Source organism: Oncorhynchus nerka, linkage group LG25 (assembly GCF_034236695.1).
Source record: "Oncorhynchus nerka isolate Pitt River linkage group LG25, Oner_Uvic_2.0, whole genome shotgun sequence".
NCBI lineage: Eukaryota > Metazoa > Chordata > Actinopteri > Salmoniformes > Salmonidae > Oncorhynchus > Oncorhynchus nerka.
The window spans coordinates 44,535,021-44,550,346 of record NC_088420.1 but is presented as its reverse complement, the minus strand read 5'-3'; the positions used below and the strand labels follow the sequence as shown (position 1 = coordinate 44,550,346).

Sequence of the window (15,326 nt, the reverse complement as noted above, 5' to 3'; positions counted from 1 at the left end):
TGAGTAGAGAAAAAATAGTAACACTTGCTTATTTCCAGACAGTCTTAATCTTCACTCTGATCCTAGATTTTTAGTTAGTCTATCCTTCAATTGATGGTGTGAAAGTCGGGCACCACCTGGTGATACAAAGAGATGAATTCGCTCACATATACCATCATCCAAAGCACATGATGGCCAGGTACTTCAGTTTCTTGATTCACCGTTATAGGACAGCATAGTAAGGTGAAAATCGATATAATTTTAGGTACAATGGTGCAGGTTTGACTGAGCTGGCTACAAGGTAAATGTATTGGTGTCGAACATTGCATTGAGTGCAGTAGCCTACTTGCTTGCATCTTTAACTCAAACGGTGATGTTTTCTTATGGACCTCGAAATGGGGACTTGGCTTTCACTTATGCCAGAATGTAAAGTTTTAAATAGTACACTTGCAGGTAAGAGTAGCACCGTAAACAACTTGAAATTAGATTGAGTAGGCTAGGATTATGACAACCGAGGGCGTTTCATGTATGTTTCAGTTTGGGAAACGGCAAGTTATTGAACGTGTAATCGTGACATGTAACGTCGCAGGGGCTGGCGCTGATATGTGGTCGCTGCGTTGTAGTGAGGTCAGCAAGATGCGGTGCTCACGGACCACAGATGGTGTTAGTTGGCTTAGGGAACATGCAGTTTGACAGCGGCAACTAGACAGGATGTTATGCAGAATCATCAACACACCGGGGATATGGGGTGCTTAATTGCTGTGAATGAATAGATGAACGACGTTGAAGTTTGATTGCCTGAAGGTTTATTTTGAGATTCTGTGCGTAGTTTCTTGCTCCTCTCTTGACCAAGTAGGCACTTGACTTGATCTGGTTGGATCCTTATGCACTCCACCTTTCGGATATCCTTGGAGCACGAAGGTTGTGAATATATGATGAAGTTTAAACCCAACCAGACGAGGATTTATGATGGCGAAGGTTTCAAGAGAAGAGCGGCATGTTTATGTTTCAAGAATGAAAAAGAGGACGAGGTATGGATGGTCTAGATGTTTAATTTTCCGACCATTAACATTGTATAGATATTCACATGACTGACGCATCACAACATATTTGCCTATTTTACCACGTTCTTTATTATCTTTCAGATAACGAAAACCTTCAGTAAACTTTCCATGTAAATATATTTTGTCTACCTCTGACAAATTCGTACGTGGCATTAATCATGGGATGTCATGGGAGGGAACTTTACAGGGTGGGTGGGTGTGTTAGGTCTGTTGATAATCTGTGTGTGTGCGCAAGAGAGAGAAATGAAGAAAGGCAGTTATTGATTCATGGAAGTCCAGTTTAATGGGAATCAGCTATAAATGCACAAACATCTGACCTATAAAAGGATATGCTTATGAGAACTCATGTACATCCTGGCAGTCTCTCTCTGACTCAGCCAGAAAGTGGCCATAACAACACTGGTCACGTATGTCATCGCAGTCATGTCATTTCCAGTGATACAGAGAGAGGAATAACGCATGTTTTGATGCCGCTTACGTTTTATAGTTTTTTCAACATCAAAGTTTAATTGACATGGATAAGCCGTGTTTTCTCGGGCCATAGTTTTAATAAACAAATATACAAAAACAACTACCCCCAATTGGATGCAGAGTGAGAATTAGGCTACTGTATTTGGACATGTAGTTGACCACATTTTTGGACCTATAATCACGTTTCCATCCATTTCATGCAGATTAATTACCTGGCTCGTGAAAAAAACATCAGATTTGAAAATGCAATTGAAACCCATTTAACCTGTATTTTTTCATCGGTAATTGGAAATTTAACTGCAAAAGTTATTTTTATGTGCACTATGTTGTCATGCACAGCCTTTTATCAGCAAAAATTCAGTTTGATGGAAACATCTCTGGTGGGAAAATTTGTATATTGCTTTATGCAGATTTTAGAATATTCACATGAAAATCTGTCACAAATTGGATGGAAACCTAGCTATCAAAATCAAATAACATTTTATTGGTCACATACACATATTTAGCAGATGTTATTGCATGTGTAGCGAAATTATTGTGTTCCTAGCTCCAACAGTGCAGTAGTATTTACCTTCACAACAATACACACATCGAAAAGTTAAATAAAGGAATTAAGAAATATATAAATATTAGTACGAGCAATGTCGGAGTGGCATTGACTAAAATACAGTAGAATACAGTATATATGAAATGAGTAAAACTGTGTTTAACATTATCAACGTGACTAGTGTTCCATGTCTATGTACATAGGGCAGCAGCCTCTAAGAGTTGAGTAACCGGGTGGGAGCTGGCTAGTGATGGCTATATAACAGTCTGATGTCGTTGAGATAGAAGCTGTTGTTCTGTCTCTAGGTCCCAGCTTTGATGCACCTGTACTGACTTCACCTTCTGGATGATAGCGGAGTGAACAGGCCGTGGCTGTCCTCGATGATCTTTTTGGCCTGTGACATCGGGTGCTGTAGGTGTGCCCCCAGGGATGCGTTGCGCAGACCGCACCACCCTCTGTAAAGCCCTGTGGTTGCGGGCAATGGAGTTACTGTACCAGGTGATGATACAGCCCGACAGATGCTCTCAATGGTGCATCTGTAAAAGTTTGAGGGTCTTCGAGGCCAAGCCAAATTTCTTCAGCCTCCTGAGGTTGAAGAGGCGCTTTTGCGCCGCCTTCACCACACTGTCTGTGTGGGTGGACAATTTCAGATTGTCAGTGATGTGTACGCTGAGGAACTTGACGTTTTTCACCTTCTCCACTGCTGTCCCATCGATGTGGATAGTGGCGAGATCCCTCTGCTGTCTCCTGAAATCCACAATCTGCTCCTTTGTTTTGTTGATGTTGAGGGAGAGTTTATATTCCTGGCACCGCTCCACCAGGGCCCTCACCTCCTTCCTGTAGGCTGTCTTGTCAATGTTGGCAATCAGGCCTACTACTTTTGTGTCGTCTGCAAACTTGATGATTGAGTTGGAGGCGTGCGTGGCCACGCAGTCATGGGTGAACAGGGAGTACATGTGGGGGCTGAGCAGGCACCCTTGTGGGGCCCCTGTGTTGAGGATCAGCGTAGTGGAGGTGTTATTTCCTACCTTCACCACCTGGCTGCAGCCATTCAGGAAGTCCAGGACCCAGTTACACAGGGCGGGATTCAGACCCAGGGCCCTGAGCCTAATGATGAGCTTGGAGGGTAGTATGGTGTTGAAGGCTGAGCTATAGTCAATGAACAGCATTCTTACATAGGTATTCCTCTTGTCCAGATGGGATAGGGCAGTGTGCAGTGTGATGGCGATTGCATCATCTCTGGATCTATTGGGGCGGTATGCAAATTTAATTGGGTCTAGGATGTCAGGTAAGTTGGAGGTGATATGATCCTTAACTAGCCTTTCAAAGCACTTCATGATGACAGAAGTGAGTGCTATAGGGCGATAGTCATTTAGGTCAGTTACCTTTGCTTTCGTGGGTACAGGAACAATGGTGAACATCTTGAAGCAAGTGGGGACAGCAGACTGGGCTGGAGTGTCCGTAAACAGTTGGTCTGCGCATGCTCTGAAGACGCGGCTAGGGCTGTTGTCTGGGCCAGCAGCCTTGCAAGGGTTAACACGCGTAAATGTCTTACTAACGTCGGCAACAGAGAACGAGAGACCACAGTTCTTGAGAGCAGGCCGTTGTTATCCTCAAATTGGGCGAAGTAGGTGTTTAACTTGTCCAGGAGAAAGACATAGATGTTCCCTTTGTAATCCTTGATTGTCTGTAGACCCTGCCACATACGTCTCGTGTGTGAGCTGTTGAATTGCGACTCCACTTTGTCTCTATACTGACGTTTTGCCTGTTTGATTGCATAACGGAGGGAATAACTACACTGTTTGTATTCAACCATATTCCCAAGTTACCTTGCCATGGTTTTGCACGAATGCTGCCATCTATCCAACGTTTTTGGTCTGGGTAGGTTTTAATAATCACAGTGCGAACAACACCCCTATACACTTCCTGATGAACTGAGTCTCCATCTATATGTCATTGTTATTCTCCCAGGCAACCTGGAACATATCCCAGTCTGCGTGATAAAAATAATCTTGAAGCATGGATTCCGATTGGTCAGACCAGCATTGAATAGACCTTAGCATGGGTACTTCCTATTTGAGTTTCTGCCTATAGGAAGGGCGGAGCAGAATGGAGTCGTGTTCTGATTGGCCAAAGGGAGGGCAGGGGAGGGCCTTGTAGCCATCCCGGAGGGAGAGTAACAATGGTTGAGCGTTTTTGAAGTGTGAGTACAACAAGCAATGTGTTGATAGAACTTCGATAGAGTTTTCCTCAAATTTGCTTTGTTAAAATCCCTAGCTACAATAAATGCAACCTCAGGAAATGTGGTTTCCAGTTTGCACAATGTCCAGTGTAGTTCCTTGTGGGCCGTCGTGGTATCGGCTTGAGGGGGGATATACACAGCTGTGAGTGTAACCGAAGATAATTGTCTTGGGGGGTAATACGGTCAGCATTTGATTGTGAGGTGTTCTAGGTCGGGTGAACAAAATGACTTGAGTTCCTGTAAGTTATCACAATCACACCATGAGTAGTTAATCATGAAACATACACCTCTGCCTTTCTTCTTCCTGGAGAGTTCTTTATTCTGGAATGCACAATGTACAGAATACCCAGCTTGTTATGTGGACGGGGACAGAAAATCCAGAGAGAGCCATGATTGTGTGAAACATGGTGTTACAGTCCCTGATGTCTCTGTGGATGGAGATCCTCGCCCTGAGCTACTTTATTGTCCAGGGACTGAACATTAGCAGGTAATATACTCAGTGGATGGGGTGCACGCCTCCTGAGTTGGATTAGAAGTTCACTCCGAATAGCACTTTCCACCGGCGGCATCTTGGAGCAGCCTCTGTGGGATACTTTTTTAATTGCCCTGGTGGGTAGGAACAAAGGATCCAATTCCGGAAAGTCGTATTTCTGGTTGTAATGTTGGTGAGTTACCACTGCTCTGATATCCAAAATATCTTTCCAGCTGTATGTAATAACACAAAAAACATTCTGGGCTAATAATGTAAGAAATAGCACACAACAAAACTAAATACTGCAAAGTTGCTTAGGAGCTAGCAGCAGCTATATTCAGTTTGACTTCCTTGTCTATCACTCACCTCTGTTTTCTCTTGCTCAACAGCATTCAATGTGTCTGGGTGGCTGGTAGCTAGCATGAAAAGAGGCATGAGGGAAGCCCTACAATATTATGTTTTCTTATGTAGTGAGAACACTCGGAAGCAAGCAATGTTGAAAAGTAATCTTTAGACATGTTGTACTTTGCTTCAGTGTAGTTTTGCAGACAAAAATAAAACTGTGTTTAAAAAAGCCAAGTATTTGTGGGGTAACCTACACTGTTTTCCCAACAGGCGGGTGGGGCCGCGACATTCTATCTAATACCGTCTGGGTCTATGCAGTAAAGGAGTCAATGAAACGCAGACATTCCATTGTCTAGATTGGCGCACATTCAACAAATCTGGTCTAACAAAGGCGATATTTGTCAAATCAGTCATGATTTATGTATTGTAACAGGCCCACAATGTGCTTACTTAAGTCCGATTTTGATATAGTTGGCTGTTTTCACTGCATAACATGTGGAAGTTGTCCCTTTTCAAGTTTAGAAGAAGTGACTGCTAAATGCTAACTCAAGTTCGTATAAGCTGGTTAAACCTGTTAGGGCTAGGGCTGTTTACTGCCCCCTCTGGAGGAATTGGGTGCCCATATTAAAAGGATACATTTTTGTCAAAAGTTGCTAATATATGCATATACAAAATATTATCGAATAGAAAACACTCTAAAGCTTCTAAAACCGTTTAAATGTTGTCTCTATGTAAAGCAGAACTCTCAGGGCAGGCATTCTCCCAAACTCTCTCTTGTCATGAGAAAAGTTGGCCCAACTTTGACGTCATCGCACACACCCTTCCCAACCAGTTACAGGTCTGGGAACAGTCCCTACGTGTTCAGCGGGATGCCTGCTTTCAATGGGGCTTCTCATTGTGCGCTCACGAGAGTTTGAGCGGGCCGAAAGCTCTCGGTCACGCGAAAAAAAAGGTTACTCTTATGCGCGCTCTGGTCGGGTGATGTCTTTTCCTCAGGATCGATTAAACGATGAGTGTGTTTCTGTTCGTCCTCACGATTTCTGTGCACCTTTATAACATGTTAAAGCTTAATTATGAACATATTTTGACAAGTTTACTCGACATATAATATGTAATTTTGACGTTTTGGTGCGCATCCACTTGACTTTTGGCTACATTTCAACCGAAATGTGTCGTTTTTGAGAACCGAAAGACACAGACTTGAAAACTAAACGCTGTTTTGGTAAGTATAATCCCTTCCAGGTCTTCTGATGGAAGAACAGCAAAGGTAAGGGAATATTTATGTGGTAAATTTGGGTTTCTGTGGACTCCAAGATAGAGGAGCCATAATGCTACTTTTTGAGCGCCGACTCATAGTATAGCCTAGTGAACGTAACCTGTAACGTTAAAAATAAATGTAACACAGCGATTGCATTTAGAAGAAGTGTATCTTCCTATACATATGTAGAACATGCATATTTAGTCAAAGTTTATGATGTGTATTCCTTGTTAGCTGACGTTATCTGCCGGAGCTATCGTCATTTCTCCGGACATTTTAGTAGCATTTTTTGAACGATGCGTCATTGTAAACAGAGATTTATGGATATATATAGCATATTATTGAAAAAAAAATGAATGTACTGTGTAACATGTTATATTACTGTCATCTGATGAAGATTTCAAAAGGTTAGTGAAATGATTTTTCTTTTAATCCTGCGTTTGTTGATCGCATATTTTTTCCTACTTGGCTATGCAAATGAGCTATGTCTGCGGTGGTGGTTTGACATAAATATGTGCTATGTTTTTGCCGTAAAACATTTTAGAAATCTGACTTGCTGGGTAGATAAACAACTTGTTTATCTTTCATTTGAGCTATTGGACTTGTTAATGTGTGGAGGTTAAATATTTTTAGGAATATTTCTTGCGTTCCATGCGCCACATTCCAGCTGAACGTGTGGGGGGGTGTTCCTAATTGGGAACGTGTATCCCCAACAGGTTTTAACATAGCAGGCATAGAGAAGTCGTTGATGGTAGTCAGTCATTTGTAACTGTAATGCAGTTGATTGTTAACGATGACATGGTTGACATCCATACAATCATTATACTCTGATTTTTACCTCAACATAGTATGAAATACACATACAAACAATAGCCTGAATGTAGACTAATTTTGCTGCGGGGCAATGAGGAGACCCGGGATCTTTCCCTCACGGCCCTTTCCCCCCCAAGCGTTTTCAAGACAATTCCATTGTTTTTGGTCGAGTTCGAAGACCTCTTTACAGCATTACTAGTTATACTTAGCTTCCAGTTATACGCAGTGGCATAGCACGCAACCCTGCAGCCCCAGCTGGGTATTGAAAATCATACCGTCAATTTTTGAAATACCCCGGTATAAATGGTATATCGCCCAAGCCTACTTTGGTCCATAACACACATTTTTTTATCCTCATCAATGTAATTTGCAAGAACTAAATATTCAAACCACTGTGTATATGATCTCCACTGCTCAATACTTTCACCAAACTGTTTGTTTATAACAATTCCAGACATTTTCCGTTTGTCAATAGAGTCCTGATTGTCACTCACTTCAATATTGTCTTCAACCATGGCAATATTTTCCACAGCCACGTGATTCTCAAGTTGTTTTCCCGCTCCGATGTCCATCTTAAATCCTTTTCTACCATCCATTACGATGCTAACTCACATTCTCTTAGCTAGCTGAACTATGCACACTTGCCTCTTTTAGCAATACATTGTGCTAACATTAGCCTACCCAGAAAACAGGGGACATCTTGAGGACATTCGCTGACATTCTGAAAACGTTCTAAGAATGTTGCATGATGGTCCCAAGGGAACATTCTCTGGGGAACCTTTGTTTAGTTCCCTTTAGGTTCCCACTGAACGTTCTTGGGATGTTGTATCATAGTCACCTGGAGGTTTTGAATAGTTCCCTGTTTATCCCGGGGACGTCCTTGAGACGCTGTTTATGGTCCCCTGAATGTTTTTGGGACATTATATCATGGTCCCTTGAAGGTTTTTGTGACGTGATGGTCCCAGGTGTCCCAAACCATTATAAGTAAAGTAATGAAATGGTATGAGGGTTGTATGGTAAGCTGTTTGCTGTTCAGCTAAATTAGTGTAACAATCTTTAATCAGTGACAATATGATTACATTTGACATGATCACTTAGTACTGACTTTTCAATATGTCCCCACCTGGGATTTGAACTCACAACCTCTGGACTTGGTATTCTAATCTTTCTGCTATGCCACTAAGTCTGTAGAACTTCAAAAGTCACCTACACATTCATAACCTACAATACACCTCTGCTCTTAGCAAAAGAGTGCCATCTGCACTGCTATTTTAGCTATCAGTTAATATGACTATTCTCTCACTGGTTTAATTGACTTATTTCAGCAATTTGAGTTTGTTTTCAGTATATTTGTCTAATGTTATTGGGGCATTTTCTGTTTTAATGTTACTCCTGAATCACTGATATAATTCATGTTTAACAGAGCTGAGATTTACTTTGAAGTGCAAAGTGTAGGAACAGACCATTGATACAGACATGGTGGCGTAGCAGGCAGATCGTAATGCTGTGAACTAAGAAGTTGTGAGTTGAAATCCTAGGTGAGGACATGGTAAATAATAACTACTGTATGAATAAACATACACAATGTAGTCATGTATGTCAAAGTGTGTCAAAAAGCACTGTTTTTGTGTGTGTCCCTAGCATTGCCAAAAGACAAAGTGCTGTGACTGGATCAGGGGTTCACGAATCAGAGCCTTGATGGGGTTGGCAACAGTAACAAGGGGTGATGTGTAATGAACCTAGGGTGCTAGTGCCCTGGGTAAACGTTTTTTTTTGGGGGGGGGGGGGGTTCTTTGCGACCATCAGGGGACGTCCCCGGGACAAACCCGGGAAATAGACAAAAACTTCCAGGGGTCCAAGACAACATCCCAAGAATGTTCAGGGGACCAAGAAAGTCCTAAAAACGTCCTCGGGGCATCTCCCGGGACCAACAGGGAACTAGACAAAACCTCCAGGGAACCATGACACAACGCCCTGACGACTTTAGGTGACCATTTCATAATGACGCATTTTTAAGAACAAAATAGTCACTGTAGATTCAGACTTATTCATCGCCCATATTTTGTTAGGTCACGTGGAATTCATGACCACGTCTACATAACAATTCACTAATGATGATACATAAGGCGGACAGGAATTAGTCCAACCATTTATCTAGAACAGTAGTCACCCACCGGTCGATCGCATTCCTTGTCGATTGCCAAACATTTCTGTAAAAAACCCAACGATAAAGCCTTGCGTTCCTATTTTAATTTATTAGTCTCGCGCTGTTGGAGGTAGGTACCCTGATTTCAGTTGCCCTGCGTGCCAAGTAGGCGAAGTATTCCCATTTTGAACCATTTCATGTGTCTGAAGGTACAAACTCTTCCTTTCCGGGGGCCCGGAGAACAAGTAAAGTGCACTATAGGCCCAGCGCTGGCCTATCGGATGGCTCAGAATACCGTATCTGCAGTAACGTAGCAGGCGTGAAAAAAAGCTAAAGCAAAGTTGAGATTTCAAAAGATTTAAAACCATGTCTAGAGAGACTGTCAACAAATACAGCAAAGAGCTGCTGTTTTCATGAGTGAGTTCATGTTTTTACTCAGCACTGTCAACACCTTTATAAGCCATAAAATGCTCATTCTTCCTACCACTCCCGATACAACCAGCAATGCAGCTGAATATTTTTTTTTTTAAATGGTCCGAACAACAATGCATTGGCAGGGCAATTCAAGCAAATCCAATATGTGGTGTTAATGTATTGGGCCTATAGCCTACTGCACAAACCTCCATTGCTACAGTACTGTTTTTAATAAGTTAATGTTGAATAAGCTTATGTTTTTTAAGTCATGTTCAAAAACAAATCAGAGTGGCAGATCTCGGCATTTCTTGCATTTTGACTCAAAGTGATCTTGACTCAGAAAAGTTTGGTGACCACTGATCTAGAACAAGTTCTGTCTACAATATACAACACCCATGATGCTATGCGGCACAACCCCAATACACAACAGTCACCACCAGTGGCATGGATGCCAATGATATTTAGCAACATTGATTGGACTAAATAGTTTTTGGTATCTTTAAGTTGGTTTTCAGTATATTAAACTAAGCATCTATAGCCTTGTTGATTTGATGATGTTTCAATGTTTAAGTTGAAATGGTGCTGGAATAGCGGCGGCGGTGCTCCTGTTGTCTTTGTGCTGACTTGGGGTAATGCCATGGTTCTAAATCACTAGTTGTTTAGTAAACTGTAAAAACATTAACTTGCTTGACCATGCTGCAGGTGATATAACTGTTTTTTACATGCAATACTTGCTTTGTGGACTTCATCGGACAGATGTTGCTCTCCGACTTTGTGATGAAACGAACATATGTGTAGTTGAATTTATTCAGCTACTGTGTGACTGTGGTCTTTTTGTTGTCACTGCCTCATTGTATATCACAGTGGTTTATGAACAAATGGGTTACAGAGCAAATGCACAACAGGTTGTAATATGGCTATTTTACTGGCTTGGCTTAGCTTCAGTGATTTTGCCCACACAACGCTACTGGTCACCACATGTATTAATGTGATTACTAACTATGCTGAGGAACCACAAAGTCAAAGGTCTCCTGTATGCAGTACACACACACACTGTTTCGGACTTAACATAGGGACTGAAGTGGTAAGAGAGGGGGCATCTTGGATAATGACTGCTCTGCCTGGTGACAAGACTCCATCTCTCAGGCCTGCATGTGATTGTGAGAGCCAGGGGGGCGAGGAGTGAGTGTTACACTATGTGCTAAACACCCTATCAGGTGCAATTTATAGAAACGCTGGGCAGGGGCAATAGCTGTCCCCTATGTAAAAAATCACAAGAATGAGGATTGACCCCCACCATCTCAGATTGTTCTTACGTCGTTTCTGTTGATAAAACAGATAAGATTAGCATTCCTGCAACATTTTGTTGAAATAGAATTTGATATCTGAGAAATTAAGCTAATTGATCACCCAAATTGCCCATTTTCTATTTAGAGGATTCATATAATATTTAATAAATATTGTACTTAACAGCCAATTTGGACCCAACCAATGAGTTATACATGAAGAATTCAAAGAAATGGTCAAACGCCCCCCCACACACACACACACCCCATGCCAATCCCACAACCAACAACAAGTGCATTTGGAAAGTATTCAGACCCCTTGACCTTTTCAACATTTTGTTACGTTACAGCCTTCTAAAATTGATTAAATTGTTTTTCCCCCTCAATCTTCACACAATACCCCATAATGACAAAGCAGAAACAGGTTATCATTTTTTGCTCAGTTATAAAAAAAATAAAAAACGGAAATATTACATTTACATAACTATTCAGACCATTTACTCAGTACTTTGTTGAAGCAACTTTTTCAGCGATTACTGCCTTGAGTCTTCTTGGGTATGACGCTACAAGCTTGGCACACCTGTATTTGGGGAGTTTCTCCACTTCTTCTCTGCAGATCCTCTCAAGCTCTGTCAGGTTGGATGGGGAGCGACGCTGCACAGCTATTTTCAGGTCTCTCCAGAGATGTTCGATCGGGCTCTGCCTGGGCCACTCAAGGACATTCAGAGATTTGTCCCGAAGCCACTCCTGCCATGTCTTGGCTGTGTGCTTAGGGTCGTTGTTCTTTTGGAAGGTTGAACCTTCGCCCCAGTCGGAGGTCCTGAGTGCTCTGGAGTAGGTTTTCATCAAGGATCTCTCTGTACTTTGCACCATTCATCTTTGCCTCGATCCTGACTAGTCTCCCAGTCCCTGCCGCTGAAAAACATCCCAGCAGCATGATGCTGCCAACACCATTCTTCACCGTAGGGATGGTGCCATGTTTCCTCCAGACGTGACACTTGGCATTCAGGCCAAATGTTGATGTTGATTTCATCAGACCAAAGAATCTTGTTGTTCATGGTCAGAGTCCTTTAGGTGCCTTTTGGCAATCTACAAGCGGGCTGTCATGTGCCTTTTACTGAGGAGTGGCTTCCATATGGCCACTCTACCATAAAGGAATGATTGGTGGAGTGCTGCTGAGATGGTTGTCCTTCTGGAAGGACACAGTGGAACTCCACAGTGGAACTCTAGAGCTGTTTCAGAGTGACCATCGGGTTCTTGGTCACCTCCCTGACCAAGGCCCATCTCCCCTGATTGCTTCGTTTGGCCGGGCGGCCAGCTCTAGGAAGAGTCTTGGTGGTTCCGAACTCTTCCATTTAAGAATGATGGAGGCCGCTGTGTTCTTGGGGACCTTAAATCCTGCAGAATTGTTTGGTACCCTTCCCCAGATCTGTGCCTCGACACAATCCTGTCTCTGAGCTCTACGGACAATTCCTTCGACCTCATGGCTTGGTTTTTGCTCTGATATGTACTGTCAACCGTGGGACCTTGATATAGACAGGTGTGTGTCTTTCCAAATCATGTCCAATCAATTGAATTTACCACAGGTGGACTCCAATCAAGTTGTAGAAACATCTCAAGGAAGATCAATGGAAACAGGATGCACCTGAGTTCAATTTTGAGTCTCATAGCAAAGGGTCCAAATACTTATGTAAATAAGGTATTTCTGTTTTAGTTTTTTATATACATTTGCAAAAATTCAGGGTTATTGTGTGTAGATTGCTGAGGATTTTCTTTTAATTTAAGCAACTTTAAAATAAGTCTAACGTAACAAAATGCGAAAAAGTCAAGGGGACGAAATACTTTCCAAAGGCACTGTAGTATCAGTTCTGTATGTTTGACAAGTAGTATGGCGCTGTGGCTCGGAGTATTGTTTCTTCATCCTGTTCAATGTAGGGTTGTCATGAGTATCGCGACACTCTGAAGTACCATGGCTAGGAAGCCGATTTGAATTTCTTGAGGAAAACAGTCCTTATGTTATAAACAAAAAGCATTATGTTTTTACCTAGAGTCACAATAGTTTATTTTGCAAGCTGTAGCACCCACAATTTTGCATAAAGTTTTGTTGTGCTGTTTCTTTTTTTGAAAATCTGGTATCGTGGCGACACTAATGTGAAGGGTTGTAAAATACCTTCTGAAGGCACTGTATACCAAGAACCCATTATTTAAATAAATAGGCGGTGTGGTTAAACAGTGTAACTAAAATACAATGTACAGTAGTAGAAATTTTAGAATGAGCGATGTCGGGAATACGGTATTTAAATGCACAGTGTGAAACGGGAGGTGTCCAGTGGTTCAATGTCTCTATAATGTGTGTGTTTGTGATTATAAGGATGTGTGTGTATTGTGTGAATAAGTGTGCATCAACTCAAAAGTGTGCATCAAATCAAACAAATGTAGACCTTACCGTGAAATACTTACTTATAAGCCCTTAACCAACAGTGCAATTCAATAAAGAGTTAAGAAAATACAGTGAGTTTCCATACCAGGCGGTGATGCAACCTGTCAGGATGCTCTCGTTGGTGCAGCTGTAGAACTTTTTGAAGGTCTGGGGACCCATGCCAAATCTTTTCAGTCTCCTGATGGGGGAAAGGTGTTGTCGTGCCCTCTTAGCGACGGTCTTCACCTGCAAATTAATGGATTGCTGTCATGATTCTTCAAAAACAATCACCTAATAGCAAGAACAGCACCATCTAGTGTTCAGAACCTGGTAATACCAGGATGTAGGATGGACATAAACCCAACAACTTCAGTGATACATTTCTCTTTACAGGGTAAGGACGAGGATGTATTACCACCCACACCCTATGTCCTGTCTTACTCATTGTTAGAAAAAAGTGTTTTGTCCAAATCGGATGTTAGGTACTATCATTAAAGAATATTATATGAATCCAATAAATTAAATGGCCAATTTGGGTGCAATCAATTAGCTTAATTTATCAGAGATCAAATTATATTTTCACAAAATAATGTTTCTGGAATGCTTACCTTATCTGTTTCTAACTTTCAGAACAATCATCGATCACCACATTCTTTTGGAGAGATTGGAAACCCAAATTGGTCTACACGGACATGTTCTGGCCTGGTTTAGATCTTATCTGTCGGAAAGATATCAGTTTGTCTCTGTGAATGGTTTGTCCTCTGACAAATCAACTGTAAATTTCGGTGTTCCTCAAGGTTCTGTTTTAGGACCACTATTGTTTTCACTATATATTTTACCTCTTGGGGATGTTATTCGAAAACATAATGTAAACTTTCACTGCTATGCGGATGACACACAGCTGTACATTTCAATGAAACATGGTGAAGCCCCAAAATTGCCCTCGCTAGAAGCATGTGTTTCAGACATAAGGAAGTGGATGGCTGCAAACTTTCTACTATTAAACTCGGACAAAACAGAGATGCTTGTTCTAGGTCCCAAGAAACAAAGAGATCTTCTGTTGAATCTGACAATTAATCTTAATGGTTGTACAGTCGTCTCAAATAAAACTGTGAAGGACCTCGGCGTTACTCTGGACCCTGATCTCTTTTTGAAGAACATATCAAGACCATTTCGAGGACAGCTTTTTCCATCTACGTAACATTGCAAAAATCAGAAACTTTCTGTCCAAAAATGATGCAGAAAAATTAATCCATGCTTTTGTCACTTCTAGGTTAGACTACTGCAATGCTCTATTTTCCGGCTACCCGGATAAAGCACTAAATAAACTTCAGTTAGTGCTAAATACGGCTGCTAGAATCCTGACTAGAACCAAAAAAATTTATCATATTACTCCAGTGCTAGCCTCTCTACACTGGCTTCCTGTCAAAGCAAGGGCTGATTTCAAGGTTTTACTGCTAACCTACAAAGCATTACATGGGCTTGCTCCTACCTATCTCTCTGATTTGGTCCTGCCGTACATACCTACACGTACACTACGGTCACAAGACGCAGGCCTCCTAATTGTCCCTAGAATTTCTAAGCAAACAGCTGGAGGCAGGGCTTTCTCCTATAGAGCTCCATTTTTATGGAACGGTCTGCCTACCCATGTCAGAGACGCAAACTCGGTCTCAACCTTTAAGTCTTTACTGAAGACTCATCTCTTCAGTGGGTCATATGATTGAGTGTAGTCTGGCCCAGGAGTGGGAAGGTGAACGGAAAGGCTCTGGAGCAACGAACCGCCCTTGCTGTCTCTGCCTGGCCGGTTGCCCTCTTTCCACTGGGATTCTCTGCCTCTAACCCTGTTACGGGGGCTGAGTCACTGGCTTAC

General features: G+C 42.0%; 2 protein-coding genes across 3 annotated transcripts in view; one reads left to right on the top strand and one right to left on the bottom strand.

The window, feature by feature from the left end:
* The window catches only part of c1qtnf13 (C1q and TNF related 13), a 42,038-nt gene that overhangs the window by 24,343 nt on the left and 2,369 nt on the right, over positions 1 to 15,326 (bottom strand). For both annotated transcript variants that reach the window (XM_065009801.1, XM_065009802.1), the window contains one exon: positions 13,563 to 13,702. The gene's annotated coding sequence lies outside the window, so the exon portion shown is untranslated. The remainder of the gene's footprint in view (positions 1 to 13,562; positions 13,703 to 15,326) is intronic.
* LOC115109552 (diphosphoinositol polyphosphate phosphohydrolase 3-beta-like) overlaps positions 598 to 15,326 on the top strand; it is a 39,343-nt gene continuing 24,614 nt past the window's right edge. The window contains exon 1 of the mRNA XM_029634557.2: positions 598 to 1,010. Coding sequence (XP_029490417.1) covers positions 864 to 1,010 — 147 coding nt within the window. The 5' untranslated portion in view covers positions 598 to 863. The remainder of the gene's footprint in view (positions 1,011 to 15,326) is intronic.